Genomic DNA, 17,891 nt, shown 5'->3' on the forward strand with positions numbered 1-17,891 from the left:
CCAGATATACGACTATAGCATTTTGTGACTTACCAATTGCGATGAATTGCGAGTCACAATTTGCGGGTCGCAAAATGCTATGTACAACAGTGTCTGAGACACTGTTTGCGATTCCCAATGGGGTCACAAATTCCATGACTCATGAATAATAATGAGCCTGTCGCAATTTGCGACCCCATTGGGCTCGCACTCCCAGGGATGGTGGCCTGCTGGGGTCAGCAGATCACCATGTCTGGGAATGCTTTTAAATAAAGCTGGTTTTGTTTTTAAATGCAGCCCGGTTTCCTAAAAAGATCAAATTAAACTTTTCCATTTTATTTTTGGAGGACAGGCAGTGGTCCCTGGGACCACTGCCTGCCCTTAAAAATATTTGTGCATGCATTCATATATTTGGGAGTGCTTTACCACCCTTCTGAGACGGGTGGTAAACTTTGTGTGTTTTGCAACCTCAATTGCGGTCGCAAAACATTCATGCATGAGTTTTGGAGTCGCTATTAGGATGGGACGCCCTTTGAACGCCTCTTCCTAGTAGCGTAGCAAACACAAAGAGATGATGGACGGCGAACTGAAACTTTTCAGAGCCTCACCCACAGTCACAGATCTGGGTTGAATCCATCATCATTCTTTAGCTCACTTCACCACCTCAGTTCAGACCCAGCTATATGCAAATCAGTCTTGACCCTGTGCCTTATGGGAACAGTCCAGCCCTAACTGCCAAGCCAGGTCTTCCCCTTCCCTGAACCGGAAACAAGCATCCTGGGACTGGTTTCTGGGTAACACACTTCATCAGCCAGGTTAGCTTGAAACCAGTGGCAAAGTGAGCAAGGGACCCATGTCTGGCATACCCTGCCAACTTAGGGCGAACCAAGCAAAAACAATTTATAGCGAGTCGCTAACCCTATTTTGCGATCACAAATTGTTTGTCACTCGCAAAATAGGGTTGGTACATGGCCCACACGTCTTTTGTGGTCACAAACGGGCCTAAAACCCATTTGACACAGCAAAAAACGATTGCACATCTGTCCCCATGTCCTTATAATGCTGCACAATTGTTAGGCATAAATACATGTTCGAGGCATGTGGGCTGCGGAATTCATATCTTAGCATAGATGGCCGCCTAGTGTTGGGTCCGGATGTTTGCACCTTGTAGTCTTGGAAGAGTCTTCGAAGTATGACGAGATAGGCGACTCCTGCCCTGGACTACAGTGCGCATGTGCATCTACTCCATCTTCAGATTGTTTTTCTCCTCCTTTGGGTTCGGATGCACTTCGACAACTCCAACTTCGGGACCGAAGTTTTCCAACTTTCTAAGGCCAAAAACCTCATAATTTCGACGGTATTGTTTCCCCTTGGTATCTCTTGCCTCGACAACCCTTGCCATCTAGCTCTGGTAGTCAACGTGGGCCGTTGGGCCTTTTCGACACCACGTGGGCCTTCCCCGATGGAAAGGACCCCGTTCAAAAGATGCCCACAATGTCGATCCAAGTTTCCACCTAGCGATAAGCATACAGTATGCAACAAGTGCCTATTTCCGGAGCACAACAAGGAAGACTGTCCAGCTTGTGCTCAGTTCCGGTCGAAGAACACTATCCCGAATCGAAGAGCTGCTCGACAAGAGATGCAGCGACAGGCACCTGACCCGGAAAACATTTTCAACGACGAACATGAACTTCCAGAGGCAGCGGACTCCGACCTAGAGCTAGTCACAGTAGAAGACCAGTCGGACTCCGATGATGACATCCCACCGGGGCAAACCGTGAGTACTAAAGCCCCTACCCTGCCTCCACCTCCAGATAAGGCTCCGGTCAAAGCATCCCCAAGAGGGCTTAGCCGCGACCGAAACACCGCTTCAGAAGCCCCGCCTTCCGGCTTGGCTCCGAAGACCATTACCAAGCCTTCCAGTACTCCGGGACCGAGCAAAACTCTTCCCAAAAAGGCCGTAGACTCAAAGACGGCCGCACAGCCGAAAACGGACCCCAGCACTAAAAATGTTGTTGATCTGAAAAACACCGGCCAATCAAAAAAGGTCGTCGATCCGAAAAAGACTGTCAACCAGAAAAAGGGCGTCAACCCAAAGAAAACTGTCGACCCAAAGAAGGGCGTCGACCCAAAGAAGGGCGTCGATCCAAAGAAGACCCTCGACCCGAAAAAGGTTATCGATCCAAAAAAAGGAATCGACCCAAAGAAAATCGTCAATCCGACCATTGCCCCCGAGCCGAAGAAGGCGGTCGAGCCGAAAAGGGGAGTCGAACCTGCCAAGGTCATCGACCCAAAAAAGGCTGTCGACCCGAAAAAGACTGTTGAACACAAAAAGGTCGTCGAGTCGAACAAGGCAGTCGAGCCGAAACAGCCGTCGAGCCAACAAAGGACGTCGAGCCGAAAAAACTTCAACAGAAAAATAAAAACAAGCAAGCGACCGATCCAAAAACTTTGGCGCCGAAGCCACGGACGGTGGAAGAAGAACTTTTTCACCCTGATCCAGTGAGCCCAGACCAAAATAGACTGTATATAGAACCTAATACAGGACATATAGCAGTTTACAATAAAAACAAGAGAAGACTGGACACTGAAGCTCCTTCTCCTGTTCCTCCTACGAAAAAGGACTTTGGGACATCCTCTTCTAGACCTTTTACACCTATTCCTTTCACTTCTGACATGCCTTATGTTCCATATTTTCCTACACCTCCACTTTATGATGAGGGAGAGGACTTGGGTGAAGACCCTAATCAGGATTTTACAGACCCTGATGATCAGGGAAACCAGGATCACACATGGGATGATCAGAATGACCCTGATGACCCATATGATACACAACCGATACCAGATCCCTCGCCATACCCCACAAAGCCATCCCCTACTGACGACACTGTCGCTTTTAACCAGCTAGTTGACAGAGCAGCTCGGTATCACAGTGTATGCATGCACACTGACCCTGTAGAGGAGGATTTCCTATTTAATACCTTCCCCAACATCAAAGAAGAGTATATGTATACTCCCTATGCTAAAGGGAGTTCTAAAGCACGCACCAGACATCTTTAAAGACAGAGCCAGAGCGCATGTCCTCAATCCAAGAATTGAAAATAAATATAAACCAGCCCCTACAGACCCCTCTTATATCAGGTCCCAGTTACCACTAGACTCTTTAGTTGTTTCTAATGCCAGAAAGAGGGCAAATTCTCAAACAACAGGTGATGCCCCCCCCCCCCTCCCGACAAGGAGTCAAAAATATTAGAAGCTTCGGGAAAGAGAGTGGCCTCTCAGGCAGCAAATACCTGGAGAATTGCCAATACACAAGCTCTCCTAGCATGCTATGACAGAGCACACTATGATGAACTGGAGGGATTATTACAACACCTACCAGAACCGTATTAAGCAAAACCTAATGACCTAATTCAGGAAGGGAAATTCATCACTAACGCATCTATAAAATGCGCCCTTGATGCAGCCGATACAGCTGCTAGGTCTGTCAACACTAGTGTGTTGCTACGCAGGCATGCCTGGCTACGCATCTCAGGTTTTCAAAATGAAGTACAGTCTACCATACCTAACCAACCCATTAACCAAGATTTCTTGTTTGGCCCTGCAGTTGATACCATCTTAGAGAATATGAAAAAAGATACTGACACCTCAAAGTCCATGGGTGCACTTCAATTTCAACAGTCTGGGGGCTCTTTTCGCTGCTCCTCTTTTCGAGGCTCAGGCAGAGGCAACACATCACAAACATCTTCATCATTTAAAACTAATACCCAAGACACCTTTAATAAAGGCTCCAACAGAGGAGGTTATAGAGGCAATAATAACAAAGACAGAGGACGTGGTGGTGATAACACCAGAGCCTCCACCGCCACCAAACAGTGACTTGTTCACATTCCCTCCAGACCACTTCACACCAGTCAGAGGCAGAATAACACAATTCCTACCGGTCTGGAACGCCATTACCATAGACAGGTGGGTGACACAAATTATCCAGTATGGTTACTGCCTGGAACTCACTTCTACTCCACCCAACATACCACCCAAACACCGTCCAATGTCCAAAGAACACTTCATGATGTTACAACAAGAGGTGATATCCGTGCTGGAAAAGGGAGCCATAGAGCCAGTCCCTTTTCAACACCAGGGGACAGGAGTATACTCTCTATACTTCCTTATTCCCAAAAAAGACGGGTCCCTCAGACCAATATTGTAGCTCAGACCTCTGAACCAATACATACTCTCAGAGCATTTCCATATGATCACTCTACAACAAGTACTCCTGTTACTCCAGCAAGGCGACTTCCTCGCTACATTAGGCCTCAAAGATGCATATTTTCACATCCCTATACATCCAGCTCACAGGAAATATCTCAGGTTCACAATAAAAGGTCACCACTATCAATTCAAAGTTCTCCCCTTCGGGGTAACTACAGCACCAAGGGTTTTTACAAAATGCCTAGCAGTAGTAGTAGCACACCTCAGAAGGCAACACATCCATGTGTTCCCCTACCTGGACTATTGGCTCATAAAAGCCAACTCAGACGCACAGTGTGCAAACCATACGTCTCAGACAATCCAGCTACTGCACAGTCTGGGATTTTCCATAAATTACCCAAAATCACATCTGCAGCCCTCCCACATACAGCAATATCTGGGAGCAACAATAGATACCTCAGTGGCAAAGGCATATCCAAATCCAGCCAGGATAGCCAACATACAGTCTCTCACTCAAAGATTTCACCCACAACACTCCTTGCCAGCTCGAGTGTTCATAAAGCTTATAGGCATGATGGCCTCCTGCATATTCATTGTCCCTCATACCCGACTTCAAATGCGTCCACTGCAGGAATGCCTAGCACGGCAGTGGAACCAGGCTCAAGGACAACTAAAAGACCAAGGGCCCCATTAGGATGGCGGGCGGAAAACCACTCCGTCCGCCATGGAGGCGGAAAACAACCGCCCGACATGACCGCGGAAAAACCGGCATGCGAATTAGGATCAACCGCCATGAAAAACCGACCGCGGCGGTCGCTGCCTGAATAAAACCGCCCGACGCGTGCGGTGATGGCAAAACTCCGACCGCGGTGGCCGGAAACGCAGCGGATAACGCAAAACTGTCCACGGGTCCATCGGAGACACCGCAAGGGAAATTAGGATAACTCCGAGGGTGTTGTGTGCGGAACCGCCCACAACGACTGCAGCGGACGCACCCAGGAGTGAATCGGAGAAATGGCGGACAATCAGCAGCAAAGCCACCACTGTGGACGAACATGATAAACATGGCGGACGCTGTGAAAACACCGCAGTGATGCCGAACACTGCATAAACAAAATAGCCCTGCACCCAAAACATACAACACACATACACAGAAACATCAATTTCAAAAATAATACACAGAACCACTCCGACAACACACCTGACCACCTAAATCCCATTGGACACACCCACACAGCTGAGTATAAAGCCAACCCCTGCACTGACCACAATCTTTTGCATCACTCCAGAAGACAAGGCCATACACCACATCTGACAGGAGAGGCAAAAGACCACAGCACACCCATCCACCAACCACCACCACCATCACACAGCACAAAAAATGCCCAAATTCACCGACACTGAGTTGACAGTCATGGTCAACGAGATTGTAAGAGTAGAGCCACAACTATTTGGTAGCCTGGTCCAACAGACACCATCAGCCACCAGGACAAAAATGTGGGAAAGGATAGTCCAAAGGGTGAATGCGGTAGGGGCTGCCCCAAGATCCAGGAAGGAGATCCAGAAGTGGTGGAATGATCTCAAGAGGGTAGTCAAGGAGAAGAGGAGCAAGAACTGGACGCTGGCAAACGTGACTGGCAGTGGCCCTCCCGTCCCACAAAAGACATTCACACCATGGGAGGATAAGGTGCTTGCCATCCTTCTACCTGAGAGTCTCACAGGAGTAGCCGGGGGAGCGGAGGCTGGTAAGTACACACAAATGTCCTACACCACAATGACAATTAGCTCCTTGCAATACCCAAACACCATTTAAATGTCCATCCCCACCCAACATGTAGCCAGCCACCCTGCTTAGGAGGCCTGTATGGGTGAGGGAGGCCTGTACAACAACTCACACCATACCCCCTGTATCAAATCTGAGCAGTATGGAGGCCTCCCCCACCCAGCAGCATGTGCCAGCCATTGCACTGTTTGACAAACAGACTTACAGGTTGGTAGCCATCTTCACTGAGAGGGTGTGGGAGGGAGGGAGGCAGGGAGGCCTGCACTACCACTACCACCATTCCCCCTGGGCCCCACCCCAGCATCATGGAGGCCTCCCCCACCCAGGAGCATGTGTCAGCCATTACACTGTTTGACAAACAGACTTACAGGTTGGTAGCCATCTTCACTGAGAGGGTGTGGGAGGGTGGGAGGCAGGGAGGCCTGCACTACCACTACCACCATTCCCCCTGGGCCCCACCCCAGCATCATGGAGGCCTCCCCCTCCCAGGAGCATGTGTTAGCCGCTACACTATTTTACAAACAGACTTACAGGTTGGTAGCCATCTTCACTGAGAGGGTGTGGGAGGGAGGGAGGCAGGGAGGCCTGCACTACCACTACCACCATTCCCCCTGCCCCACCCCCCAGCATCATGGAGGCCTCCCCCACCCAGTAGCATGTGTCAGCCATTACACTGTTTGACAAACAGACTTACAGGTTGGTAGCCATCTTCACTGAGAGGGTGTGGGAGGGAGGGAGGCAGGGAGGCCTGCACTACCACTACTACCATTTCCCCTGGGCCCCACCCCAGCATCATGGAGGCCTCCCCCACCCAGGAGCATGTGTCAGCCATTGCACTGTTTGACAAACAGACTTACAGGTTGGTAGCCATCTTCACTGGGAGTGTGTGGAAGGGAGGGAGGCCTGCACTACTACTCCCACCATCCCCCCTGTGCCACCCCCCAGCATCATGGAGGCCTCCCCCACCCAGCAGCATGTGCCAGCCATTGCACTGTTTGACAAACAGACTTACAGGTTGGTAGCCATCTTCACTGAGAGGGTGTGGGAGGGAGGGAGGGAGGGAGGCAGGGAGTCCTGCACTACCACTACCACCATTCCCCCTGGGCCCCACCCCAGCATCATGGAGGCCTCCCCCACCCAGGAGCATGTGTCAGCCATTACACTGTTTGACAAACAGACTTACAGGTTGGTAGCCATCTTCACTGAGAGGGTGTGGGAGGGAGGGAGGCAGGGAGGCCTGCACTACCACTACCTCCATTCCCCCTGGGCCCCACCCCAGCATCATGGAGGCCTCCCCCACCCAGGAGCATGTGTCAGCCATTACACTGTTTGACAAACAGACTTACAGGTTGGTAGCCATCTTCACTGAGAGGGTGTGGGAGGGAGGGAGGCAGGGAGGCCTGCACTACCACTACCACCATTCCCCCTTGGCCCCACCCCAGCATCATGGAGGCCTCCCCCACCCAGGAGCATGTGTCAGCCATTACACTGTTTGACAAACAGACTTACAGGTTGGTAGCCATCTTCACTGGGAGTGTGTGGAAGGGAGGGAGGCCTGCACTACTACTCCCACCATCCCCCCTGTGCCACACCCCAGCATCATGGAGGCCTCCCCCACCCAGCAGCATGTGCCAGCCATTGCACTGTTTGACAAACCGACTTACAGGTTGGTAGCCATCTTCACTGAGAGGGTGTGGGAGGGTGGGAGGGTGGGAGGCAGGGAGGCCTGCACTACCACTACCACCATTCCCCCTGGGCTCCACCCCAGCATCATGGAGGCCTCCCCCACCCAGGAGCATGTGTCAGCCATTACACTGTTTGACAATCAGACTTACAGGTTGGTAGCCATCTTCACTGAGAGGGTGTGGGAGGGAGGGAGGCCTGCACTCCTACTCCCACCATCCCCCCTGTGCCACACCCCAGCATCATGGAGGACTCCCCTAACCAGCAGCATGTGCCAGCCATTGCACTGTTTGACAAACAGACTTACAGGTTGGTAGCCATCTTCCCTGAGAGGGTGTGGGAGGGAGGGAGGTAGGGAGGCCTGCACTACCACTACCACCATTCCCCATGGGCCCCACCCCAGCATCATGGAGGCCTCCCCCACCCAGCAGCATGTGTCAGCCATTGCCTCCTGCACAGTGACTCAACAGGTACCTATCTACAGTAAATCCGCATGAAGTGTGTGTGTGACCTGCATCCAGTAAACCTACAACAATCCAACCAAAAGCATTGAGAATCAATATGTATGACTCCATGATGTCCCCCAGCACTATTAAATGTTAGACTGTGTAGCCATTATTACTACAACTGATGAATGCACATGTAAGTAGTGTACAGACAGATGATGATAAGCAGATGACACTAACACTGACCACTCCCCATCTACTCCACAGGTGACAAAGAACTCACTGCTGAGGACAACACCAATGACCAGCAGAGCCAGTCTCCACCCCCGGCCCATCGACTCTCAGAAGTGGACTCCAAGGACAGCTTGGATGATGAGCTCCTGGCCGGCCCATCACATGTGCCACAGACCCAGAGGTCCCATGACCCCATCCTCCCCACCACCACCTCTGCTGCCACTACAACGCAGCAGACCCCTGCAGCCACGGCCTCTACCACCGCAACCACCACAGCCACCACCGCCACTGCCACCAACACCACCCGGACCACCACTACCACCTGCAGCAACCTCCCTGTGCCCAGGGACGAAGAACCCACACCAACAGCTGTGGAGGGCAGGGAGAGAGTGCATGGTCCCCCAGTGGCGAGGGAAGAGGTCCGTGGCGGCAGAACAAGTGGGAGGGCCAGGGTCACCACCAGACCTCGGGAGGAATGGACACCATCCCTGGACCACTTCACCAGAGTTGTGGAGGCCTACCAAGAGGTCCAGGGACAAAGTGGCCGGTCGGATGAATTCATGAGGGAGCTCATCCAGCTGATGAGGTCCATCGATAACCGTCTGGGACAGATGGTGGACCTCATGGGCCAGCAAGTGGCATTGCAGAGGGACAGGCCTGTGTCCCAACCACCACCTCCGTCCTCTCCTGTTGTGCCGCAGGATGACAGTGCTCCATCCTCCCCTGCACCAACAGAGAGGGACGAGTCCCCTGACGTCGCTGGCCAATCAGCAGGCCCCCCCTTCAAAAGAACCAGGGGGCGTCCTAAGAAGAGCCTGGGAGTCACTGGAGGCACAGCACCTACCACACGCAAGTCACGGAGCCAGCCGTGAAGACAACCCTCTTCCCAACTGCATTCACAGTTTGGACTATCCTTCCCCACATTGCCCTGGCAATGGCACCTCACTGTTGGACTGGGTCACCACATCCATGTGGTCTCTACTCGTACAACTCATTGAACTGGACTGTCAACTCAGTGCACATTCCACACCTTCCTGTAAATTTCACCGCACCAATCACATGTACACTCCAAAAATAAAATACCTGATGCACACGATTTTGTGTTGTGATTTTTATAGTGCAGTATTTACATAGTTGCAGATGTCCATGATGTGTACCAATGGTGTACAGTATGCAGGCCAGGAACCCCCTGTAGCAACTAGGGAGACACAACAGAACAACAGTCACTGGTGTCATCATGGCAACACACAGATCGCAGATCACAGCACACAAAATAACCCAAACTTCACAGCCATATTACACAATGTCTAGCAGATGTGCACAAATAAAGTCCTATACACATCTCGGCACTGAGCTTCCATTTCACAAACTACACACATGGGTGACAGTACTTGTGGCCATTGGTTATTGCCACGCATAGCCATTCATAACAAGAACAACAACATCAGACAATGTTCACATTGTACCTAGTCACCCACCTTCAAGTGAAGTAGCGTGCGATGAGCTGCTGGCGATGGTCAACTCCTTCCTCCTCTCCACTGTCCTCATCACTGGATTCTGGTCCCTGAGCAGGTTGTGGCCTTGGGTCATCACCATCATCCAGGAGCAGGGGGACCCTCCTGTGGATGGCCAGGTTGTGCAGCATACAGCATGCCACGAAGATCTGGCACACCTTCCTAGGGGAATATGCCAGTGCGCCTCCGGTCCTGTCAAGGCACCGGAACCTTGACTTAAGCAGTCCGAAAGTCCGCTCTATCACCCGTCGGGTCCTGCCATGGGCATCATTGTAGCGGATGTCTGCTGGTGTCCGGGGATTCCGTAGTGGGCTCAACAGCCATGTGCGACTGGGATATGCTGAGTCACCTGTGAACGGAAAACACACATTGCAATGTTGTACAGCCAGAGTGCAGCAAGTGACACACAGCACGCCATTGCAGTAGTGAAAAGCACCCACAATCCAGGCACGTTCAGGATGCATATTCTCCATCATCCGTGGCACCATGCTGTTCCTCATGATGTAAGAATCATGGGCCGAACCGGGAAACTTAGCACACACATGTGAAATTGTCATGTCTGCAAGGCACACCACCTGCACATTCATGGAGTGGTAGTGTTTGCGATTACGATAAATGTGCTCCGTCGCTTGCGGTGGCAACAGACCTACATGTGTGCAATCGATGGCACCGACTACATGTGGGATGCCCCCAAGGGCATAGAAGTCAGCCTTCACAGCAGCCAATTCACGTCCCCTGGGGAAATGTATGTATTGATTGCGATATTGCATCATAGCCGCAAGAACATCTCTCAGCACCATGCTGAACATGGGCTGCGACATACCCCCAGCGTTGGCCACGGTCTCCTGGAAGGAACCAGTCGCAAAAAAGTGGAGTGCCGCCATCACCTTGTAGGTGGGTGTGAAAGCCGTAGGATAGTGACGGCGAGGCTGCAGGTGGGGCTCCAATAGATCACACAGGATCTTCAGTGTTGGTCTGTCCAGCCTGAATTTTCTGATGATTGCCTCATCCTCCATGTCCTGCAGCACTGTCAGGTGACGGAGTAGATTCGAACTCCTCCTAGTCAAGGAGTGAAATGAAAATGTCAGTGACAAGCAACATGTGATGAGCATGGCACAGAGCATAAATGATGTAATGTGAAACAAAGGATTACCAGAGAGATGCATGGCACTTCAGGTGACTTGGCTGGCCAATAGCTACACACAGAGGGCACGCCTCTCCAGTGACAATACACAAGTGCCACAAACACATCTGGGAGAGTGGAAGTGGAAATAATGGAATGACAATTCACATGTGCATACAAGGTGCAGCTAGACCCTCCAATTTATTGTGATTCGCCATGTCCATCATACCCATCTGGTGTACCAGCCACACCTCAAAGCATCATGTGAGGTCGGAACACATTCATCAACACAATGATCACTATAGCAGGGACACATCTGGTTGTGTGCATGAGCAGTTGTGAAAGCAGAAGTCCTGTCCGATACAATGCAGTGACAACTTCCAGGTGAAGGTCTGAAATGAGCCACAACACATTACACGTCACTACAACATTTACAGCAGCTGGAGTCTGTCAATCATCATCAGCCATCAAATTCCACACTAATATGGATGAACAACAGGCCAAAGTGTATCACACTGAACGTGCGTCCACCTGTGGATGACATGGCTGTGTGGCATTGTGTGTACACCATGTTGCTGCAGGGTGCTGATACAGTGGCCCTGATTGTAATACACAGCACTGTGTACGAACATGGCAGTAACTACCGCCGGCGGTGTGACCCCAGCACCACCCCCTACAGGAGTGTGTTAGCCATTGGCATTTGGACATGTGAACATGGCGCTGGCATGCTCCGCTGCATGATTCGCGGTAACTACCGCCGGGCCCCGGCGGTGTGACCCCAGCACCACCCCCTACAGGAGTGTGTACCCACGGCTGTTTGGTGGTCCCAATGTTGTGGTAAGTCACCATGAAGGGAGCTGCAGGGCAGGGTGGTGTCAGACGTGTAGTCGTGATGCTGCAGTACATGCTTGGGGATGTGGGGTGATGACTTACACTGACAGACAGGCTGTTTCCTGCTCGAGGTAGTGTGTGTGTTGCAATGTGAGTCTTTCCTAGGCCTGAACTCGCATGTGTGAGTGGGGGGTGTTACATTGCCGCCCATACAGAAACAACAGTTGTTCGCCTATTAGATGCCAGGACAGTGAACGCTTTAGAAGAAATTTAAGGGTGCCCCTGTAGTTAGAGTCAGTGTGAGCCACAGAGTGGGTTCAGTGGCAGCATAGCCAAACCTTGGACATCAGCCAACTTACATGCTACAGTTGCTACACACTCATTAGTGGATATACCCCATCGGTGCCCTGTGCAATTTCCGATTTACACACTGCTGTCGAAGCTTTTGTGTTGATGCATTATGCCTTTGTGTGCATATCATGGAGACTAGGGACCACAATGTGTGCATGCATACACTAATATTTATGCCATGCAGAGGGTGCGCCCAGTTCTGGAGGGAGGGAGGTTACTGTGAGTCCAGAGTCTGTGTCTGGCTGCTGTTATGATAGATGCTGACATCTTACATTGTGTAAATGTTCTTTTGCCCTTCATTACTCTCATGCCTGCAGCTCAAGGTACACCAATGTAAGGCAGTGTGGAGGGCCATTGCAGCAAAGGTGCGAGCCCTGGGGGTATCAAACAGACGACACACACACTGTCACAAGAGGTGGGACGACATCAGCCGACTGGCTAAGCAAGTGGCAGAGATGACCTTGGGTATGGTACCACGCACAGGACGTTTGGAACGTCGCACCATCACTCCGCTGATGGCACGCATACTGGCAGTGACCAATCCAGACCTGGATGCACGTCTGAAGGGGCATCAGCAGCAAGACAGAGAAGGTGAGTATCTGGGGAGGGAGAGTTTGTCTGGGAGTGGATGCATGTGTACAGGGCCGGTGCCAGCGGTGACACATGTGATGTGCGTGTGTTTCCATGCTGTGTCATGTGATGTGAGTGGCAACTGTGATGTGTGCCTGTATGAGGCATTTCGCCATCATGGCCTTACTGTTCTGCCCATGCATGCAGTTCTCAGTCCTTGACAGGTTTTATGTGTCCACATGGTCTCTCTGCTCTGTGATGGTGTGGGGAGTCCATATTGTGCCGAACTGCAGTGTCCATTTGATAATTGTCACACCATGTCTGTGTACTTTGCATGCATCCATGATGTTTGAGGCCCACTCATCCGCCGATATTGTGTAGCCTGATTGCCACATGATGTTTGCTATGGCCTACTTGGCATTGTGGCATGTGTAGTCAATACAGGTGTGTGTGGTCCCCCCTGACTCCCTGTAGGGGTGTGAGTGGTGATGTGTGTTGTGGCTACATCATGTCCATGGGGATGGTCAATGTGGGCTGGGGGAAGACCATCCATGGGCAGGGTGTGGTGCTGTGTGGCATCAAGATGCCTCACTCCAGGAAGGTTGTCTGCATGACAGGCACTGTTGTGGTCTTTATCGTGTGTAGATGCAGAGTGTTTGCAGGGTGTGTTGGTTCTCATGTAGCTCTAGGCCTCTACTGTGCAGAATTGATCAGCTGTGGTGTGTACAGATGATGACACTTACACAAACCTGTTTGTCTCACTAATGCAGATTCGCAAGACAACACAGCGGTATATGATCCTGAGACAAGTGCTGGCGAGACCAGCACGACAGCGGCAGCGGAGGCAAGTGAGACTGAGCCAAGTGACACTGACAACACCAGCGCTCCTGAGGGTGACAGGAGTATGCATGAGGAATCTGTAGCTGAGACACAAAGTACCACTTCATCTGATGGCGGCGGGGATGCATCCCTGTTTGCAGGCACAGGGGATGTGGAGTGTGCCACAGCATCTGACACCCAGCGGCCAGTGCCCAGCCTCCCATCCACTTCCTCTGGTGCTGGCCGTATCCGTGTTACTAAGAGGGGTCGTGTGACATTCACACCTGGCACCGCTGCCCCTGCACCTGTCCCCCCTGCTGCCCTCAGTGCAGAGTGCGTAGAGCTCCTGCGCCAAATTTGCGTGGGCCAGTCCGCCCTGCTCAATGCCTTCAGTGCCCATGATAACAAATTAGGCCAGGTTCTAGCTTTCATGGAGGGCATACACTCTGACGTGGGTGGGCTACACTGCACCGTCCAGTCATTGTCAGCCACAGTCACAACAGGCCTACAACAGGCACATGGTCCCATTGCAGCTCAGGTGCCAGTGACGTACACCCATTCAGGGGACACATCAGATGACATTGTCCACTTGGGACCTACGTCTACTAAACGGTACAACACTAGGAGCACAGGTCAGACACAAAGCAAACAATCCCGTCCACAGACTCCATCCCAGAAGAAGAGCAGTGCCCCCCCAATATGCACGGACAAGGTGAAGTCACAGAAAAGTAAGGCCACAAGATCATTGTCCAAAACATCAGGCTCACATGCTGCAGAGGCTTCACCAGATTATGAGTCAGCGATGACCACAGAGGATGTGTGGCATGTCATGGCTACACCTGGGGAGAGCACAGGGACACAACCACCCACCACATCGACACCGAACAAAAGTACATCGAGGCAGGTGGAGGAGGGCCCTGTTGGGACCAGCCCAATCATTGGGGCAGAGGAGAGCCCTGTTGTGACAAGCCCAATGGTTAAGGCAGGGAAGCCCAGTGTTGTGACCAGCCCTGGCAAGGAGGGGCAGGAGGGCACTGTGGACACCACCCCTGGGGGTAGTGGTAAGGTGGTCACTGTGAGGGGTACACCTTCCGGGGAGGGTAGGGCGGTCCGGAGGCGTAGCCAGCCAAAGCGTGATGCAGGATCAAGCACATCACCTGAGGGAGTGCCAGTGTGTGCCCCTGTTGTGGGACAGTTGATGTGTGTGTGCCTATTGTGCCATCTCCACTTCCCATCAACCCCAAGACAGGCAAGCCATTTCATGTACCAAAGAAGTGGAAGGGCACCCCTTCAACCTCTCCCACCCACACTGTGTCAAGGGTGTGCATGACTCCACCTCCATGTGCCACGGTGCCACCTGGTCCACACAGCCCTCCACCTTGCAGGCCCTCTGTTATTTCCACATCACATGGCCCTCTGTCACACCAGTCAAGTAGTCCTGCTGTCCATGACACGCAGCCAGGTCACAGTCCGCATGACAGCCTGGAGTGAGTTGACAACACCCTCATACGCTTGTGCCACACACAGGTGTGCTAGTCAGGACCATTGTTTGCAGCCTGGGTGTGTTGCTAACCCTGTTGCTCTGATGTGCTGTGCTCTCCCCTGCCAAGGACATTGGGCCTGTTGCTCTGATGTGCTGTGCTCTCCCCTGTGCAGCCTCTCATGTACTTGCTATCTCCCCTGCCAAGGACTCTGGGCCTGTTGCTCTGATGTGCTGTGCTCTCCCCTGCCAAGGACTCTCATGTACTTGCTGTCTCCCCTGCCAAGGACTCTGGGCCTGTTGCTCTGATGTGCTGTACTGTCCCCTGTGCAGCCTCTCATGTACTTGCTATCTCCCCTGCCAAGGACTCTGGGCCTGTTGCTCTGATGTGCTGTGCTCTCCCCTGCCAAGGACTCTCATGTACTTGCTGTCTCCCCTGCCAAGGACTCTGGGCCTGTTGCTCTGATGTGCTGTACTGTCCCCTGTGCAGCCTCTCATGTACTTGCTGTCTCCCCTGCCAAGGACTCTGGGCCTGTTGCTCTGATGTGCTGTGCTCTCCCCTGCCAAGGACTCTCATGTACTTGCTATCTCCCCTGCCAAGGACTCTGGGCCTGTTGCTCTGATGTGCTGTGCTCTCCCCTGTGCAGCCTCTCATGTACTTGCTATCTCCCCTGCCAAGGACTCTGGGCCTGTTGCTCTGATGTGATGTGCTCTCCCCTGCCAAGGACTCTGGGCCTGTTGCTCTGATGTGCTGTGCTCTCCCCTGTGCAGCCTCTCATGTACTTGCTATCTCCCCTGCCAAGGACTCTGGGCCTGTTGCTCTGATGTGCTGTGCTCTCCCCTGCCAAGGACTCTGGGCCTGTTGCTCTGATGTGCTGTGCTCTCCCCTGTGCAGCCTCTCATGTACTTGCTATCTCCCCTGCCAAGGACTCTGGGCATGTTGCTCTGATGTGCTGTGCTCTCCCCTGCCAAGGACTCTCATGTACTTGCTGTCTCCCCTGCCAAGGACTCTGGGCCTGTTGCTCTGATGTGCTGTGCTCTCCCCTGCCAAGGACTCTCATGTACTTGCTATCTCCCCTGCCAAGGACTCTGGGCCTGTTGCTCTGATGTGCTGTGCTCTCCCCTGCCAAGGACTCTCATGTACTTGCTGTCTCCCCTGCCAAGGACTCTGGGCCTGTTGCTCTGATGTGCTGTGCTCTCCCCTGTGCAGCCTCTAATGTACTTGCTGTCTCCCCTGCCAAGGACTCTGGGCCTGTTGCTCTGATGTGCTGTGCTCTCCCCTGCCAAGGACTCTGGGCCTGTTGCTCTGATGTGCTGTGCTCTCCCCTGTGCAGCCTCTCATGTACTTGCTATCTCCCCTGCCAAGGACTCTGGGCCTGTTGCTCTGATGTGCTGTACTCTCCCCTGCCATGGACTCTGGGCCTCTTGCTCTGATGTGCTGTGCTCTCCCCTGTGCAGCCTCTCATGTACTTGCTATCTCCCCTGCCAAGGACTCTGGGCATGTTGCTCTGATGTGCTGTGCTCTCCCCTGCCAAGGACTCTCATGTACTTGCTGTCTCCCCTGCCAAGGACTCTGGGCCTGTTCCTCTGATGTGCTGTGCTCTCCCCTGCCAAGGACTCTCATGTACTTGCTATCTCCCCTGCCAAGGACTCTGGGCCTGTTGCTCTGATGTGCTGTGCTCTCCCCTGCCAAGGACTCTCATGTACTTGCTGTCTCCCCTGCCAAGGACTCTGGGCCTGTTGCTCTGATGTGCTGTGCTCTCCCCTGCCAAGGACTCTGGGCCTGTTGCTCTGATGTGCTGTACTCTCCCCTGTGCAGCCTCTCATGTACTTGCTATCTCCCCTACCAAGGACTCTGGGCCTGTTGCTCTGATGTGCTGTGCTCTCCCCTGCCAAGGACTCTCATGTACTTGCTGTCTCCCCAGCCCAGGACTCTGGGCCTGTTGCTCTGATGTGCTGTGCTCTCCCCTGCCAAGGACTCTCATGTACTTGCTATCTCCCCTGCCAAGGACTCTGGGCCTGTTGCTCTGATGTGCTGTGCTCTCCCCTGCCAAGGACTCTCATGTACTTGCTGTCTCCCCTGCCAAGGACTCTGGGCCTGTTGCTCTGATGTGCTGTACTGTCCCCTGTGCAGCCTCTCATGTACTTGCTATCTCCCCTGCCAAGGACTCTGGGCCTGTTGCTCTGATGTGCTGTGCTCTCCCCTGCCAAGGACTCTCATGTACTTGCTGTCTCCCCTGCCAAGGACTCTGGGCCTGTTGCTCTGATGTGCTGTACTGTCCCCTGTGCAGCCTCTCATGTACTTGCTGTCTCCCCTGCCAAGGACTCTGGGCCTGTTGCTCTGATGTGCTGTGCTCTCCCCTGCCAAGGACTCTCATGTACTTGCTATCTCCCCTGCCAAGGACTCTGGGCCTGTTGCTCTGATGTGCTGTGCTCTCCCCTGTGCAGCCTCTCATGTACTTGCTATCTCCCCTGCCAAGGACTCTGGGCCTGTTGCTCTGATGTGATGTGCTCTCCCCTGCCAAGGACTCTGGGCCTGTTGCTCTGATGTGCTGTGCTCTCCCCTGTGCAGCCTCTCATGTACTTGCTATCTCCCCTGCCAAGGACTCTGGGCCTGTTGCTCTGATGTGCTGTGCTCTCCCCTGCCAAGGACTCTGGGCCTGTTGCTCTGATGTGCTGTGCTCTCCCCTGTGCAGCCTCTCATGTGCTTGCTATCTCCCCTGCCAAGGACTCTGGGCATGTTGCTCTGATGTGCTGTGCTCTCCCCTGCCAAGGACTCTCATGTACTTGCTGTCTCCCCTGCCAAGGACTCTGGGCCTGTTGCTCTGATGTGCTGTGCTCTCCCCTGCCAAGGACTCTCATGTAC

General features: G+C 52.8%; 1 protein-coding gene across 4 annotated transcripts in view; it reads left to right on the forward strand.

The window, feature by feature from the left end:
- The window catches only part of LOC147706602 (poliovirus receptor-like), a 785,245-nt gene that overhangs the window by 671,114 nt on the left and 96,240 nt on the right, over nucleotides 1-17,891 (forward strand). For 2 of the 4 annotated variants that reach the window (XM_086933089.1, XM_086933090.1), the window contains exon 8: nucleotides 8,371-9,430. The exons of the other annotated variants lie outside the window; for them this stretch is intronic. In XM_086933089.1, the coding sequence (XP_086789215.1) occupies nucleotides 8,371-9,209 (839 nt within the window). In that variant the 3' untranslated portion in view covers nucleotides 9,210-9,430. Of the gene's footprint in view, nucleotides 1-8,370; nucleotides 9,431-17,891 lie in introns of those variants that run through there. 4 annotated transcript variants of the gene reach the window in all.

This window comes from Lissotriton vulgaris, chromosome 7 (genome assembly GCF_964263255.1).
Source record: "Lissotriton vulgaris chromosome 7, aLisVul1.2, whole genome shotgun sequence".
Lineage (NCBI taxonomy): Eukaryota > Metazoa > Chordata > Amphibia > Caudata > Salamandridae > Lissotriton > Lissotriton vulgaris.